The sequence below is a fragment of the Pelophylax lessonae genome (assembly GCF_965119305.1).
Source record: "Pelophylax lessonae genome assembly, chromosome: 1".
NCBI lineage: Eukaryota > Metazoa > Chordata > Amphibia > Anura > Ranidae > Pelophylax > Pelophylax lessonae.
In genome coordinates, this window is record NC_138768.1 from 331,264,781 (window position 1) to 331,278,820 (window position 14,040).

The 14,040-nt window shown below is 44.2% G+C and overlaps 1 protein-coding gene across 1 annotated transcript in view; it reads right to left on the bottom strand.

Moving 5' to 3' along the window:
* Positions 1–10,296, bottom strand: part of RNF212B (ring finger protein 212B) — a gene marked incomplete at both ends in the record, with an annotated part of 247,258 nt that extends 236,962 nt beyond the window's left edge. Inside the window, one exon of the mRNA XM_082243294.1 lies at positions 10,197–10,296. Coding sequence (XP_082099420.1) covers positions 10,197–10,296 — 100 coding nt within the window. The remainder of the gene's footprint in view (positions 1–10,196) is intronic.
* Between the last annotated feature and the right edge of the window lie 3,744 nt (positions 10,297–14,040).

Genomic DNA, 14,040 nt, shown 5'->3' on the forward strand with positions numbered 1-14,040 from the left:
CTACACAATGCCAGACTTCTCTTGGGCATCGATCAGACCCCTGTGTCCAACGGGGTCGGATTCAGCAATTCAGTCCACTCTGCAAGCTCTCCGCCAACACGTGGAATAGCCCCTGTGCTCCGGCTCACTCCAGCATCCGCCATCTTGCTCCTCCACACTGGTGTCTTCTCCTCAGCTACACCCGACGGCAGAAATTACATCTCAGCTCCCTTCCTCCATTCAGATTGGCGGCCCGTGAATGGTGACTCCGCCCACATCCCCAGACTAGCTGACTCCAGCGGTGGCTCCTCCCGCTGGGCAGATCTCTTTGGCACACTCTCTCGCGTACAGTGCAGGAATCCCTTCGCTGCTGCCATAACACTGTTCAGCCTGTACAAATGATACTGCAATGCAGAATGTGTTCCCTTCCTCTTCTGTCGTTACTTGAGCTCCAGTTACACCTTTTCGTTCACATGCCAACCCAACTCCCCCACTGCTGCAGGAACCTGTCTTGCTGTTACTGACTGCGCGGCAGACATTTTCTTCCACAGCGCATGTACTGACACAACCCCTGGTGTGCCGATCCCTGCATCTCAGGTTACTGCTTTCTTGACTATAACTTGAAAGCACAATGGTACTGTACAATCACTGTAAAGCAGACATTACTTTTTTCCACAGTACAGCACATCCTTTCTTCACTGACCCTCCAGTATTTATATTAGAAGACATGGCGTTTCTTGGGTATATATCTGGTGGTTGCCGGTAGCAACCACTGCTGTAACTCTGAAGGAAAATCCCAGACGACCCCCCAAATATAGCACTGTTCCCGTAGAGCTTGCTGTGTGTTGACTTCTTGGGTCTCCCTCTGATTACCTGCAGACAGTCACTAGGGGGATTTTTCACACATCCATCCTTACCCCCAGTTGCTTGTTACTCAATAAACAGTCCAGGGGATTTGGTTTTATATTTATTGTGGAACTTTGATGGGAGAAGGTAATAGTGGGATGATACTCCAACTGAACTATTCACACTGGATTAGGACAACTCTCACTCTGCCTCACTAGGTTATTTGCGGAAGCAGACACACTGCTTTAACCATACTGCCACTTGTATGGAATAATTAAGTCTTCTTTCTCTCTTCAGCAGTAGACTTGATGCAAACTTCTTTCTCTTAAGGACACTCTCTAGCATCCCCTTGACTGACACCCTTCCACTGACTCTTCTAGCTGAAGGGATGGCCCTCTCAGGACAGGCCCCATGACACAGATCTGTACTCACTGTAGGCCGATCCAGATCCTTTGCAGTGTTTCCCTTCCAGTCAGCTCTGCAGGACATCTGGGTTCAGCTCCTCTCTGAATGAGGCCCTCAGGTCGACCACCTAAGGCCGAATGACACCTCCTACAGAGGAGGGACAGCCGCCCCCTTCCTCTCGGACCCCGCTCGCTTGCTGAAAAACCCCAAGCACATGTGCTCTTGGCATTTATACAGTATCCCAGCATGCCCTGAGGCACTTTTCTCTGCCACTCACCAGGGCTGTAACAATGCCTGTGCCCTCACTTGTCAGGTTTCCTCCCACTGTTCAATATGCCTCCCTATTGGACCAGTGTGAAATATTTCAGACAAGCTGAGCTGCACCTGAGCACCATGAGTAGACCCTATCAATGGATCCTGCTCTTTGGTAGGCAGAGAGCAATATAAACTTACCTGGCAATCTCTCTGGTAATCAGAAATACCCAAAAATGATACTCTCTCTCTTCTAGCACCTACCTAGGAGGGTGGTACACATATATGGCTGGCACACATCTAGGCTGAAACACATCCCCTCCCTCTGCATACCTTTTGCCATTGCTTGTCTGTAGAAAGTGCTCAGAGCCAAGATAAGCAGCCGTCTCCTCCCTAGCCATTGTCAGATTGGCCACAGCAAGAGGGGATTAGGGACAGGACAGACCATATTACTAGTCTTAAGTCGGCCATGGATGGATCAAAATTCGGCCAATTCATCACGGACTGGCTAAATTTCGATCCATCTTTGGGTAGACTGTTTGTACACAAGTCGATCTATTAACCAGCCCGTCAGGATGTTTTTCATTCAATCAGTCCCGCTGTCTGTAACCGGCAACACTGATCATTGTATTCTAATGGCTGGGAACTCTCCCCCCTATCAGAATACAATAGCTCAGTGGGAGGAATTGAATCATTTTTTTTAGTTCAACCTGCTGGTTTAACAAAAAATAAATAAAATCCTCATCTATGTCCTGCCTTGGAAACCACTTGGTAACATGGGGCATGGTACTGCATGTACTTTAACGCATAGGAGACAGAACAGCTGTATAATTCTGTCTCTTCATTTGCTTATACTCACTTACCTTCTCTTCCTTGTCACATAAGAGTAAGGAAAAACAAGGATAGCCACTAACATAAGGCTGAGGAGTCTTTTCCCACACCCAAGTAAAACCACTGGGTATCTGAGCATCCAATAGCTAAGCACCAGCACTTTGAATGCGGAGGGAGGGGTAGAGAGTCAAATTCTCCTCTAAACCTTTTACAACTAGTTATACCATTTTGCTGTTTCTGCCAAACGGGAGGTAAAATGAAAAAAGTGTGAATATGTGCACAGGCACGGGCCAGTGTTAAAGTAGAAATTAAGGCATTTTTTTTTCTTGGGGGGGGGGGGGTTTGGAGTAAAATAGATTTATAACCTAACCCCTGTCAACTTTTTTGCCATCTTTGTCTGGAGATTTCCCTTCCTGTCTCATAGCCCAAACAGAAAGCGAGAGGGAATTCTTCAAAAGTGAGGGAGTCCCGGGTTGTCTCCAGGGTGTAACGCTCCTGCGTTTTATGTATAATGTGGATTTGCAGCTGCAGAAATATTCCACTTCAGTAGTCATGTAGAGAAACGCTGAGACACCAATCCCAACTCCCAAGACTCATCATGTGTGGATAGTCTCAATTCAGCAAGTAGATACACACACTCAATAAGATGTTCCTAGAGTGACTTATATGTATAGTAATATAGTGATGATAGGCTGAAGAGACAGGTTGGGTAGAGATGGTAGATGACAGACACTTGAAAGGAATGTTCTTGAAAGTAAGATAGTAGCAGATGGGATGCAGATAGGTTAAGCAATCATGTATGGTAGCAGATGATAGAGTAGCAGGTGAACATACAGGATAGACCAGGGGTCTGCAACCTTTAAGACAAAAAGAGCCACTTGGACCCGTTTCCGTAGGGAAAAAAAAAAAACTGGGAGCCGCAAAACCATTGCGACATTTAAAACAAATATAACACTGCATATATGCCCCCTTTCAATGTAGTGACCAGCGTACATGCCCCTTTCAAAGCAGTGACCAGCGTACATGCCCCCTTCAATGTAGTGACCAGCATACATGCCCCTTTCAATGGTAGTGACCAGCATACATGCCCCTTTCAATGGCGGTGACCAGCGTACATGCCCCTTTCAATGGCGGTGACCAGCGTACATGCCCCTTTCAATGGCGGTGACCAGCGTACATGCCCCTTTCAATGGTGGTGACCAGCGTACATGCCCCTTTCAATGGTGGTGACCAGCGTACATGCCCCTTTCAATGGTGTTGACCAGCGTACATGCCCCTTTCAATGGTGGTGACCAGCGTACATGCCCCTTTCAAAGCAGTGACCAGCGTACATGCCCCTTTCAAAGCAGTGACCAGCGTACATGCCCCCTTTCAAAGCAGTGACCAGCGTATATGCCCCTTTCAATGGTGGTGACCAGCGTACATGCCCCTTTCAAAGCAGTGACCAGCGTACATGCCCCCTTTCAAAGCAGTGACCAGCATACATGCCCCTTTCAATGGTGGTGACCAGCGTACATGCCCCTTTCAATGGTGGTGACCAGCGTACATGCCCCTTTCAAAGCAGTGACCAGCGTACATGCCCCCTTTCAAAGCAGTGACCAGCATACATGCCCCCTTTCAATGTAGAGACCAGCATGCGTGCGTGCCCCCTTCAAAGCATCACTTCACCGTGCCTGGCGTGCTGCTGACGGGAGTCGGGTCTCGGTCGGACGTCTTCTTCCTCGACCTGCATTCGCGCCGCTGCCCTCCTCTGACGGTGGGCGGGAAGGTGACGTCGGGACGGTGCGTGACTAATGCACGCACCACCCCCCACACGATGTTACCCGGGATGTCCTCTATAATTGGTCCAGCCTGGACCAATCACAGCGCCACAGTGGGGGAGTGTCGGGGCGCATTGCTATGCACACTGATGACACCCAGAAGGCCGCCAATCGGCGGCTCTGCGTGACGCACAGTGCGCCTCCTCCCCTCATCCACCCCGGAGCCGCGGCAAAGGTTTAAAGGAGCCGCATGCGGCTCCGGAGCCGCGGGTTGCTGACCTATGGGATAGACCAACCCAGTGCAAGAGCAGATGGTATTAGGCTCAAGAGCTAGCAATCTTAGTTAATGCAGATGTAGTAATAGTCCTTAGTATGCAGAGCTAGATAGTGTAAGCTTTAGTATGAAGGTTATAGAGGTTTCCCCTGTGGGGTACTTATCACTAGTAGCAATGTAGTAGAGGAGAGGTTCGGCAAGAGCGGATGATCCGGTAGTGGGATACAGGGATCAGCAGCGTGGTTCCGATAGCGAGGTATGCTTGCAAGCATGAGAGCTTCAAGGCAGATTATGCGGCGTTGAACGAACATGTGAGTGAGACCGCCGGAGGTTGAAATAGCCGCTCCAGCGGCGCTCAGTGATGACAGCATCGGTCTTAAAGGTGTATGCGCACCTTACCAAAAGAGAATGGTGGGGCGCATACACTTAGGAAAAGTGGAATTAGGGTACCAAAGGTACCAGAACATTACAGTACCCCCCCCTTAAGGCCGGCTCCTGAAGGCCTCTGGAGCTGGTTTGTCTGGGTACTTCGCATGAAAGTTGCGGATTAATCTAGGGGCATGTATGTCAGAGGTGTTTAGCCAGGTGTCGTCTTGGGGCCCATAGTTCTTCCATCGAACTAAGTATTGAAGTTTTCTTCTGTGGATACAAGAATCCAGAATCTCTTTTATCTCATATTCTTCTCCACCTTCAACTTGTACAGGAGGAGGAAGTGGGATAGTAGGCCTTATTCCTTGGTCAGGAACATGGGGCTTCAGTAGCGACACATGGAAAATGGGATGTATTTTGAGGTCTATTGGCAATGTAAGCTGTACTGCAGCTTTTCCAATAAGTCTCTTGATTGGGAAAGGTCCCAAGAAGAGAGGTCCAAGCTTTTTGCTAGGGATTTTCAGTCTTAAATTTTTTGTTGAGAGCCAAACGAGGTCCCCAATAGCATACTGAGGAGAAGGTCTTCTGCGAAGATCATAGTACTTCTTTTGTTGACTATGAGCGTGTGCAATGGTAGTATTAAGCAAACCCAGAGAGTCCTTTATTTGGGTAAGATAGTCTGAGGCTACTGGGTTATTTGAAGGAAGGATGCGTGGTGGAAGAATAGAGGGATGAAACCCATAGTTCAAGTAGAACGGACTCTGCTTGGTCGTACTGTGGGTTGCGTTGTTGTAGGCAAATTCTGCCAGAGGGAGAAGATCCACCCAATCATCCTGTTGGTAAGAAGTGTAACAACGTAAATATTGCTCGATGCATTGGTTGACTCTTTCAGTCTGTCCGTTGGTCTGCGGATGGTAAGGAGAAGTGAGCTTCCGCTCAATTCGTAGTATGTGACATAGTTCTTGCCAGAACTTGGAAATAAATTGTGATCCACGGTCAGACAGAAGAGTTTTTGGGATACCATGTAACTTAAAGACATGTTTCATCAGGAGTTCTGCCGTTTGTTTGGACGAAGGTAGTCTGCAAATAGCAATGAAATGTGCCATCTTTGTCAGATGGTCCACTGACACCAAGATGGTATTAAATCCTTTGGAAGGGGGTAGTTCTACTATAAAGTCCAAGGACACAACTTCCCATGGAGTTTGGGGTATTGGTAGACTGCATAGTAGACCGGATGGTCTCGTAGTGTCAATTTTGGACCTGGCACAGACATTGCATGAAGAGACGAATTTTTGTATAGATGTTTTCATGTCAGGCCACCAGAATTGTCTGGTATTTAGATTAAGAGTCTTTGTCATACCCATATGTCCTGCCATAGGCACATCATGCGATAATTCAAAGATCTTGGTGCGCATGGTAGGTGGTATGTAAAGTTTGTCGTTGTAGTAGAGGAAGCCTTCTGCATCGGTATTTAGTTGTGGTGGGGGTGAATCCAAACTTATACCATGCAAAACCTCTTCCTTCAAAGAACGGACAACTCCAATAATACGCTTGTGAGGTATTATAGGAACGGAAGGGATTTCGAAGTAGTTTTCTTCAGTTAGTCGTGATAGTGCATCCGCCTTTTTGTTCTTATCTGCAGCTGTGTAGGTCACTAGGAAGTTAAACCTTAGAAAGAATAGTGACCATCGTACCTGTCGGTGAGAGAGAGTTTTGTTAGTCTGAAGATATTGAAGATTTTTATGGTCCGTGTATATAAGTATTGGTAATCGGGTGCCTTCGAGTAGATGTCGCCAATTCTCCAGAGCCAATTTTATAGCAAGCAGTTCCTTTTCACCCACGGGGTAATTTACCTCTGGACTGCTTAAGGATTTAGAAAAGAAGGCGACTGGATGGAGTGGTGAAGTGTTAGTTGGTCGTTGGGAGAGTATTGCTCCTACTGCCATGTTTGACGCATCTACTTCCAGAATGTATTGGAGGGATGGGTCTGGATGGCGTAGTATGGGAGCAGAAGTACACCTTGTCTTTAACAGGTGAAAAGCTTTATTTGCTTCATCTGACCATTTGAATGGTCTCTTAATGCTAGTGAGCTGTGTGAGGGGTCTCAAAATGGCAGAGAAGTTCCTGATGAATTTCCTGTAGAAATTAGAAAATCCAAGGAATCGCTGTAGCGCCTTGTGGGTGGTTGGTGTAGGCCAATCCTGAATGCAGGATATCTTACTCATGTCCATCTTGATTCCTGTTTTGGATATGATGTATCCTAGAAACAGTACCTCTTCTTTATGAAACAAGCATTTTTTCAGTTTCACGTATAGGTTGTGTGCAAGCAATCTCGATAATACTAGTCTTACATGTCTTATATGTTCAGACAAGGATAGTGAATATATAAGTATATCGTCCAGATATATCACAACACAGACATCTAGTAAGTCTCTGAAAATATCGTTTATAAATCGTTGAAAGGCTGCAGGGGCGTTGCATAGCCCGAATGGCATTACAAGATATTCGAACAATCCGTATCTGGTTCTGAATGCAGTCTTCCACTCGTGTCCATCACGGATTCGAATGAGATTGTATGCCCCTTTCAGGTCCAATTTTGAAAAATAGGTAGCTCCACGCACCTGCTCAATGAGTTCAGGGATAAGCGGTAGAGGATAGCAATCTTTTATTGTAATAGCATTCAATTGCCTATAGTCGATGATAGGCCTGAGACTTGAGTCCTTATTGCGGACAAAAAAGAGTCCTGCTGCTGTGGAAGAAGTGGAAGGTCTAATAAAACCTTTTTTCAAATTCTCATCCAAATATTCTTTGAGATGGGAAAGTTCATCCTGTGAAAGAGGATAAACATGACCGAACGGCAATTTGCTATTTGGGAGTAGATCAATACTACAATCATAGTCTCGATGGGGAGGTAGTGCTTGAGCATTTTTCTCAAGAAAAACCTCAGAGAGATCCTGATAACATAGTGGTGCAATCTCATCTGTCACCACAGACAGGATCTTCCCGGAAGGCGGGAGGTTACACGTACCCTCGCAATAGCAAGAGAGGAAGGCCAGGGTCCGTTCCTTCCAATCTATGGTTGGTTGATGTGTGTGTAACCAGGGAAGTCCCAAAACAATGGGAAAGTGGGGTGAAGGTATTAGATCGAAGGTAGTGGTCTCCATATGAGACCCGTTAGTAGTGACTAGGAGTGCCTGTGTCTGATCAGTGATCGGACCAGAGGATAAAGGAACACCGTTAATAAGACTCACTGAGACAGGTTTAGGTTTAGAAATAATAGGGACTTTATTTAAAGCAGCAAAACGTATGTCAATATAATTTCCACAAGATCCTGTGTCAATCATGGCCTTAGTAGTAATCCTGTTCTGGTCCCACTGTAATGTTAAGCAAACAAAAAGGTAAGGGTTAGTAATTGAAGTTGTCAATCCCCCTAGGAGGACATGTGAACACTCACCCTTCTTTTTGTAGACTAGGGGACAGACGTTTATCTTGTGATCCGGGGATGCACAGTACAAGCAGAGATTACCAGATCGTCTTCTGGCTCTTTCCATAGTTGATAGAGGTGGGCGTATGGTTCCTACCTCCATAGGAGTGGGGTCATCGGCCGAAATCCGAGAAGAACTGGATAATGGCATTCCCATTTTTTCAGCCTTTCTTTCTCGTAGTCTTCTATCTATGGTGATACTGAGTTGTATCAATGCATCCAGGGTTTTTGGCACATCCGCTCGGGTGAGCTCGTCTTTAATGGCCTCTGATAGGCCAAGCCTAATTTGAGTTTTCAGAGATGCATCATTCCATTCTGAATCAAGGGTCCATCTCTTGAATTCTGCGACAAAGTCTTCCACAGGTCTCCTACCTTGTTTCAAGGACCTTAATTGAAGATCGGCAGTACTCTGCCTATTGGGATCATCATATAGGCTAGTAAGTTCTGCTAGAAATAAGGTATAGGATTTGAGAAGCTGATCGTTTTTCTCAAAAGGAGAGTCTGCCCAGGCCCGAGGATCGCCTCTTAGGTAAGAAATAATAGTACAAACCTTAATGTGATCAGTAAGGTAGGTACGGGGTTTTAGCAAGAAAAGTAACTCACATGCGTTTTTAAATTCGCGAAATTTTTTGCGATCGCCTGTAAATACCAAAGGAGGATTTATTTTGGGTTCAGGGGACTGAGCAGTGTTAAGTTGTGTCAGTCTGGTTACCTGCTGCATCAGAGCCTGATTTTCTTCTCTTAATTCAGCAAGTGCGTGTATTAACGCAGTTACTTGCTGTTTTAATTGTGTCACCTGAGTGGTTATTTCTGCTGAATCCATTTGAGGTTTCGTTCAATCTGTAACGCTCCTGCGTTTTATGTATAATGTGGATTTACAGCTGCAGAAATATTCCACTTCAGTAGTCATGTAGAGAAACGCTGAGACACCAATCCCAACTCCCAAGACTCATCATGTGTGGATAGTCTCAATTCAGCAAGTAGATACACACACTCAATAAGATGTTCCTAGAGTGACTTATATGTATAGTAATATAGTGATGATAGGCTGAAGAGACAGGTTGGGTAGAGATGGTAGATGACAGACACTTGAAAGGAATGTTCTTGAAAGTAAGATAGTAGCAGATGGGATGCAGATAGGTTAAGCAATCATGTATGGTAGCAGATGATAGAGTAGCAGGTGAACATACAGGATAGACCAACCCAGTGCAAGAGCAGATGGTATTAGGCTCAATAGCTTGCAATCTTAGTTAATGCAGATGTAGTAATAGTCCTTAGTATGCAGAGCTAGATAGTGTAAGCTTTAGTATGAAGGTTATAGAGGTTTCCCCTGTGGGGTACTTATCACTAGTAGCAATGTAGTAGAGGAGAGGTTTGGCAAGAGCGGATGATCCGGTAGCGGGATACAGGGATCAGCAGCGTGGTTCCGATAGCGAGGTATGCTTGCAAGCATGAGAGCTTCAAGGCAGATTATGCGGCGTTGAACGAACATGTGAGTGAGACCGCCGAAGGTTGAAATAGCCGCTCCAGCGGCGCTCAGTGATGACAGCATCGGTCTTAAAGGTGTATGCGCACCTTACCAAAAGAGAATGGTGGGGCGCATACACTTAGGAAAAGTGGAATTAGGGTACCAAAGGTACCAGAACATTACACAGGGTCACCAGAACTAGTGTCCCCATTGGAAGATTTCCTCTCCCTTACTGTTTTGGTTTCAACCCAAACTTCGGGATTTATTTTTTACTTTCACTTTTGATGATAATGGTAAACGGGACAAATAGAGAGGGTCAATTTCTGTAACAGAGGATGGCGGGGAGGGGGCACAGACAGCAATAAAATCGACATGTGTTCTAATCCCTCTCAATTTTATCCAAAAGCTTTAGTTACACTTTAACCTGTTGCTTTGACCTGCATGGGGAAGCACTGATGAAACTTGTCAAAGAATACCCATTTGTGTACAACTCCTTTCAAAAACAAACCAATTTTCAGAGTAATTTACCTTGGATGATGCATGCCTGGCAGAGAATGTGTCCACAACTGGTAATATAGAAGGTGGCATCCTGCCGCAGGTGACAAATATTACAGTGGAACCAGTCCATACCTGAAAGACACTGATTTTATACAGTTGATATGAAAATCATTTTAGTCTTATGTGTAAAGAAAGTTTAATCTGCTTATATTTTGCCTTTCCTGGTCTCACATCAACATGCTAATGGTTTTGCATGAAGACTGATTTGCATGAGGACTGCCCTAGGTAATGCCCACATGTGGTGGTGAGCCTGCATGAATAAAAAAAGAACTGAAATCCACTTTTTGAAATGACTATACCAGAACAGTAGGGCTGGATGTCCTAATGCTGAACGTCCAGCCAGGAACAGAAACCAGCTCTCTCTTTGATTTGCTGCAGCATCTAATGGCCTCTACACACAATCAGAAAATTGTACACAAAGTACTGCTTTCGAAGCGATCGCATGATAATATGATCAGTAATACACATTTTTCAAGAGCTAATCACAACAGTTCATCCAATTTTATCCAACGGAACAGGCATGGAATGTTTTCTTGTATGATACCAGATCATACAATTTTTATTTATTCAGCACAGTTGTCGTTCGAAAACACAATACAACACATTAGATCACTTCCGAATTTGTATTCTGTTGTGTGAGACTTTTCGCCACTTAAGTAAACTCTACAATTTCGAGAAAAAAAAACAAAAAAAAACAGACATTCATTTGTACAATAATCCCATTGTGTGTATCAGGCATAATGCACACTGTGAGAAGCCTACTGTGTGCAGTGAAATCAGAATAAGCAATTTCAGTAGAGGAAAGGACCATATACAGCTATCCAAGACTAAAGTTAAGGCTGGAGTTCAGCTTTAAAGCCGCACTCTGGGCTGCTGTTAAATTTATACCATCCTTGCGTACAATTCAGGATTTCCAGTAAAGAGTTGAGAGTTTTGAAACATTTCCTACTTTATCCAAAGGTAAAAGAAAAAACTTAGACTACGCATACGCTTTAAGTGCATTTCATATACAGTGCCTTGCGAAAGTATTCAACCCCCTTGAACTTTGTGACCTTTTGCCACATTTCAGGCTTCAAACATAAAGATATAAAATTGTAATTTTGTGTGAAGAATCAACAACAAGTGGGACACAATCATGAAGTGGAACGAAATTTATTGGATATTTCAAACTTTGTTAACAAATAAAAAACTGAAAAATTGGGCGTGCAAAATTATTCAGCCCCTTTACTTTCAGTGCAGCAAACTCTCTCCAGAAGTTCAGTGAGGATCTGTGAATGATCCAATGTTGACCAAAATGACTAATGATGATAAATAGAATCCACCTTTGTGTAATCAAGTCTCTGTATAAATGCACCTGCACTGCGATAGTCTCAGAGGTCCGTTTAAAGCCCAGAGAGCATCATGAAGAACAAGGAACACACCAGGCAGTTCCGAGATACTGTTGTGGAGAAGTTTAAAGCCGGATTTGGATACAAAAAGATTTCCCAAGCTTTAAACATCCCAAGGAGCACTGTGCAAGCGATAATATTGAAATGGAAGGGGTATCAGACCACTGCAAATCTACGAAGACCAGGCCGTCCCTCTAAACTTTCAGCTCATACAAGGAGAAGACTGATCAGAGATGCAGCCAAGAGGCCCATGATCACTCTGGATGAACTGCAGAGATCTACAGCTGAGGTGGGAGACTCTGTCCATAGGACAACAATCAGTCGTATACTGCACATATCTGGCCTTTATGGAAAAGTGGCAAGAAGAAAGCCATTTCTTAAAGATATCCATAAAAAGTGTGGTTTAAAGTTTGGCACAAGCCACCTGGGAGACACACCAAACATGTGGAAGAAGGTGCTCTGGTCAGATGAAACAAAAATTGAACTTTTTGGCAACAATGCAAAACGTTATGTTTGGCGTAAAAGCAACACAGCTCATCATCCTGAACACACCATCCCCACTGTCAAACATGGTGGTTGCAGCATCATGGTTTGGGCCTGCTTTTCTTCAGCAGGGACAGATGGTTAAAATTGATGGGAAGATGGATGGAGCCAAATACAGGACCATTCTGGAAGAAAACCTGATGGAGTCTGCAAAAGACCTGAGACTGGGACGGAGATTTGTCTTCCAACAAGACAATGATCCAAAACATAAAGCAAAATCTACAATGGAATGGTTCACAATTAAACATATCCAGGTGTTAGAATGGCCAAGTCAAAGTCCAGACCTGAATCCAATCGAGAATCTGTGGAAAGAACTGAAAACTGCTGTTCACAAACGCTCTCCATCCAACCTCACTGAGCTCGAGCTGTTTTGCAAGGAGGAATGGGCAAAAATTTCAGTCTCTTGATGTGCAAAACTGATAGAGACATACCCCAAGCTACTTACAGCTGTAATTGCAGCAAAATGTGGCGCTACAAAGTATTAACTTAAGGGGGCTGAATAATTTTGCACGCCCAATTTTTCAGTTTTTTATTTGTTAAAAAAGTTTGAAATATCCAATAAATTTCGTTCCACTTCATGATTGTGTCCCACTTGTTGTTGATTCTTCACAAAAAAATTACAGTTTTATATCTTTATGTTTAAAGCCTGAAATGTGGCAAAAGGTCACAAAGTTCAAGGGGGCCGAATACTTTCGCAAGGCACTGTAAATTGTTATAAATATATGAATATATGTAGCAGTAACCCCCTACAAAGCAGTAGTGACAATGAAAGCCAAGCAGGACTCTGTTGCTTTGCATTGTGCTGTTACTACACTTTTGTGAACTTTTAAACAAGAGGGAGTCCTGGGATAATCTCATCAATTTACTGTTTCTTCTCCTTCATTCTCAGTAAGCAGGAGCCCACTGACCTAGCTGTTATGCCAGACAGGGGTGCTTAGCTCACAAAGACCTACTAAACAGAATTAAAAAACATATATCAGATAAAACAGTCCACAAATATGTATTTCAACAGTGAATTTTGCTTCATGGCTGGAACTCAGTCTGAATTAAATTGGGCTGTTTATTAAAAAGAGAATGGAGAAAAGAAATGTGCTCCAAAGTAGAGAACATGCCCTTAATGTCCTTATTTCATTTGTTATATAAACAGGCCCTAGAACTTACAGTATGTGAATGTTTGTTTTAGTGAAGCAAGGTTATAAAATATTGAAGTATATATTTGAACACACCCTTACTTTAAAAAACTGCTAACAGTACAGAACAAACATATAAAGACTTATTAGCCCAGATTTTGAGGGAGGTGCCCAGGGGTTATATCGCTGGTGAAGCAGAGGCTAATGTGCCCAGGAGGAGGAATGTGGCTGGGCTGGCAGAGGCAGAGGAGTTCATAGCAGAGGTGTTGCCAAAAGTTTCCCCAGCAGTGCAACTGCACTGGGCCCTTTTCTCGATCCTGATTGCTTGCTTTGTAAACACCGTCCAGCCAAATATCATCCACTAAACAGTGTCTGACATCAAGTCCTGCAAAGTGCTAAAAATGAGAGCAGATCTGCACAGTCATAGAACAGACGCTGCTATCACTCCTTTTATGGGCCATTATTTTTGCAATAAAACGAAATGCATTTAATTCACACCAACACCCTTAATAGTATGCACCTTACTTTGATATCATTAGGGGTAGATAACATTTTGTCTGTGGGAGTAGATTACATTAGTGTTAGCAAGAGTAAATTATATTGATGTTAGCCGGAGTAGTATATGTTGGTGCCAATGGGAGTATATTAATTTGGTGTTAGCAGGAACAGATTACATTGGTGTTAGTGGGAGTTGATTACATTGGTGGGAGGAGATTACATTGGTAATTGGACACCATTGTGAAGACAATTATT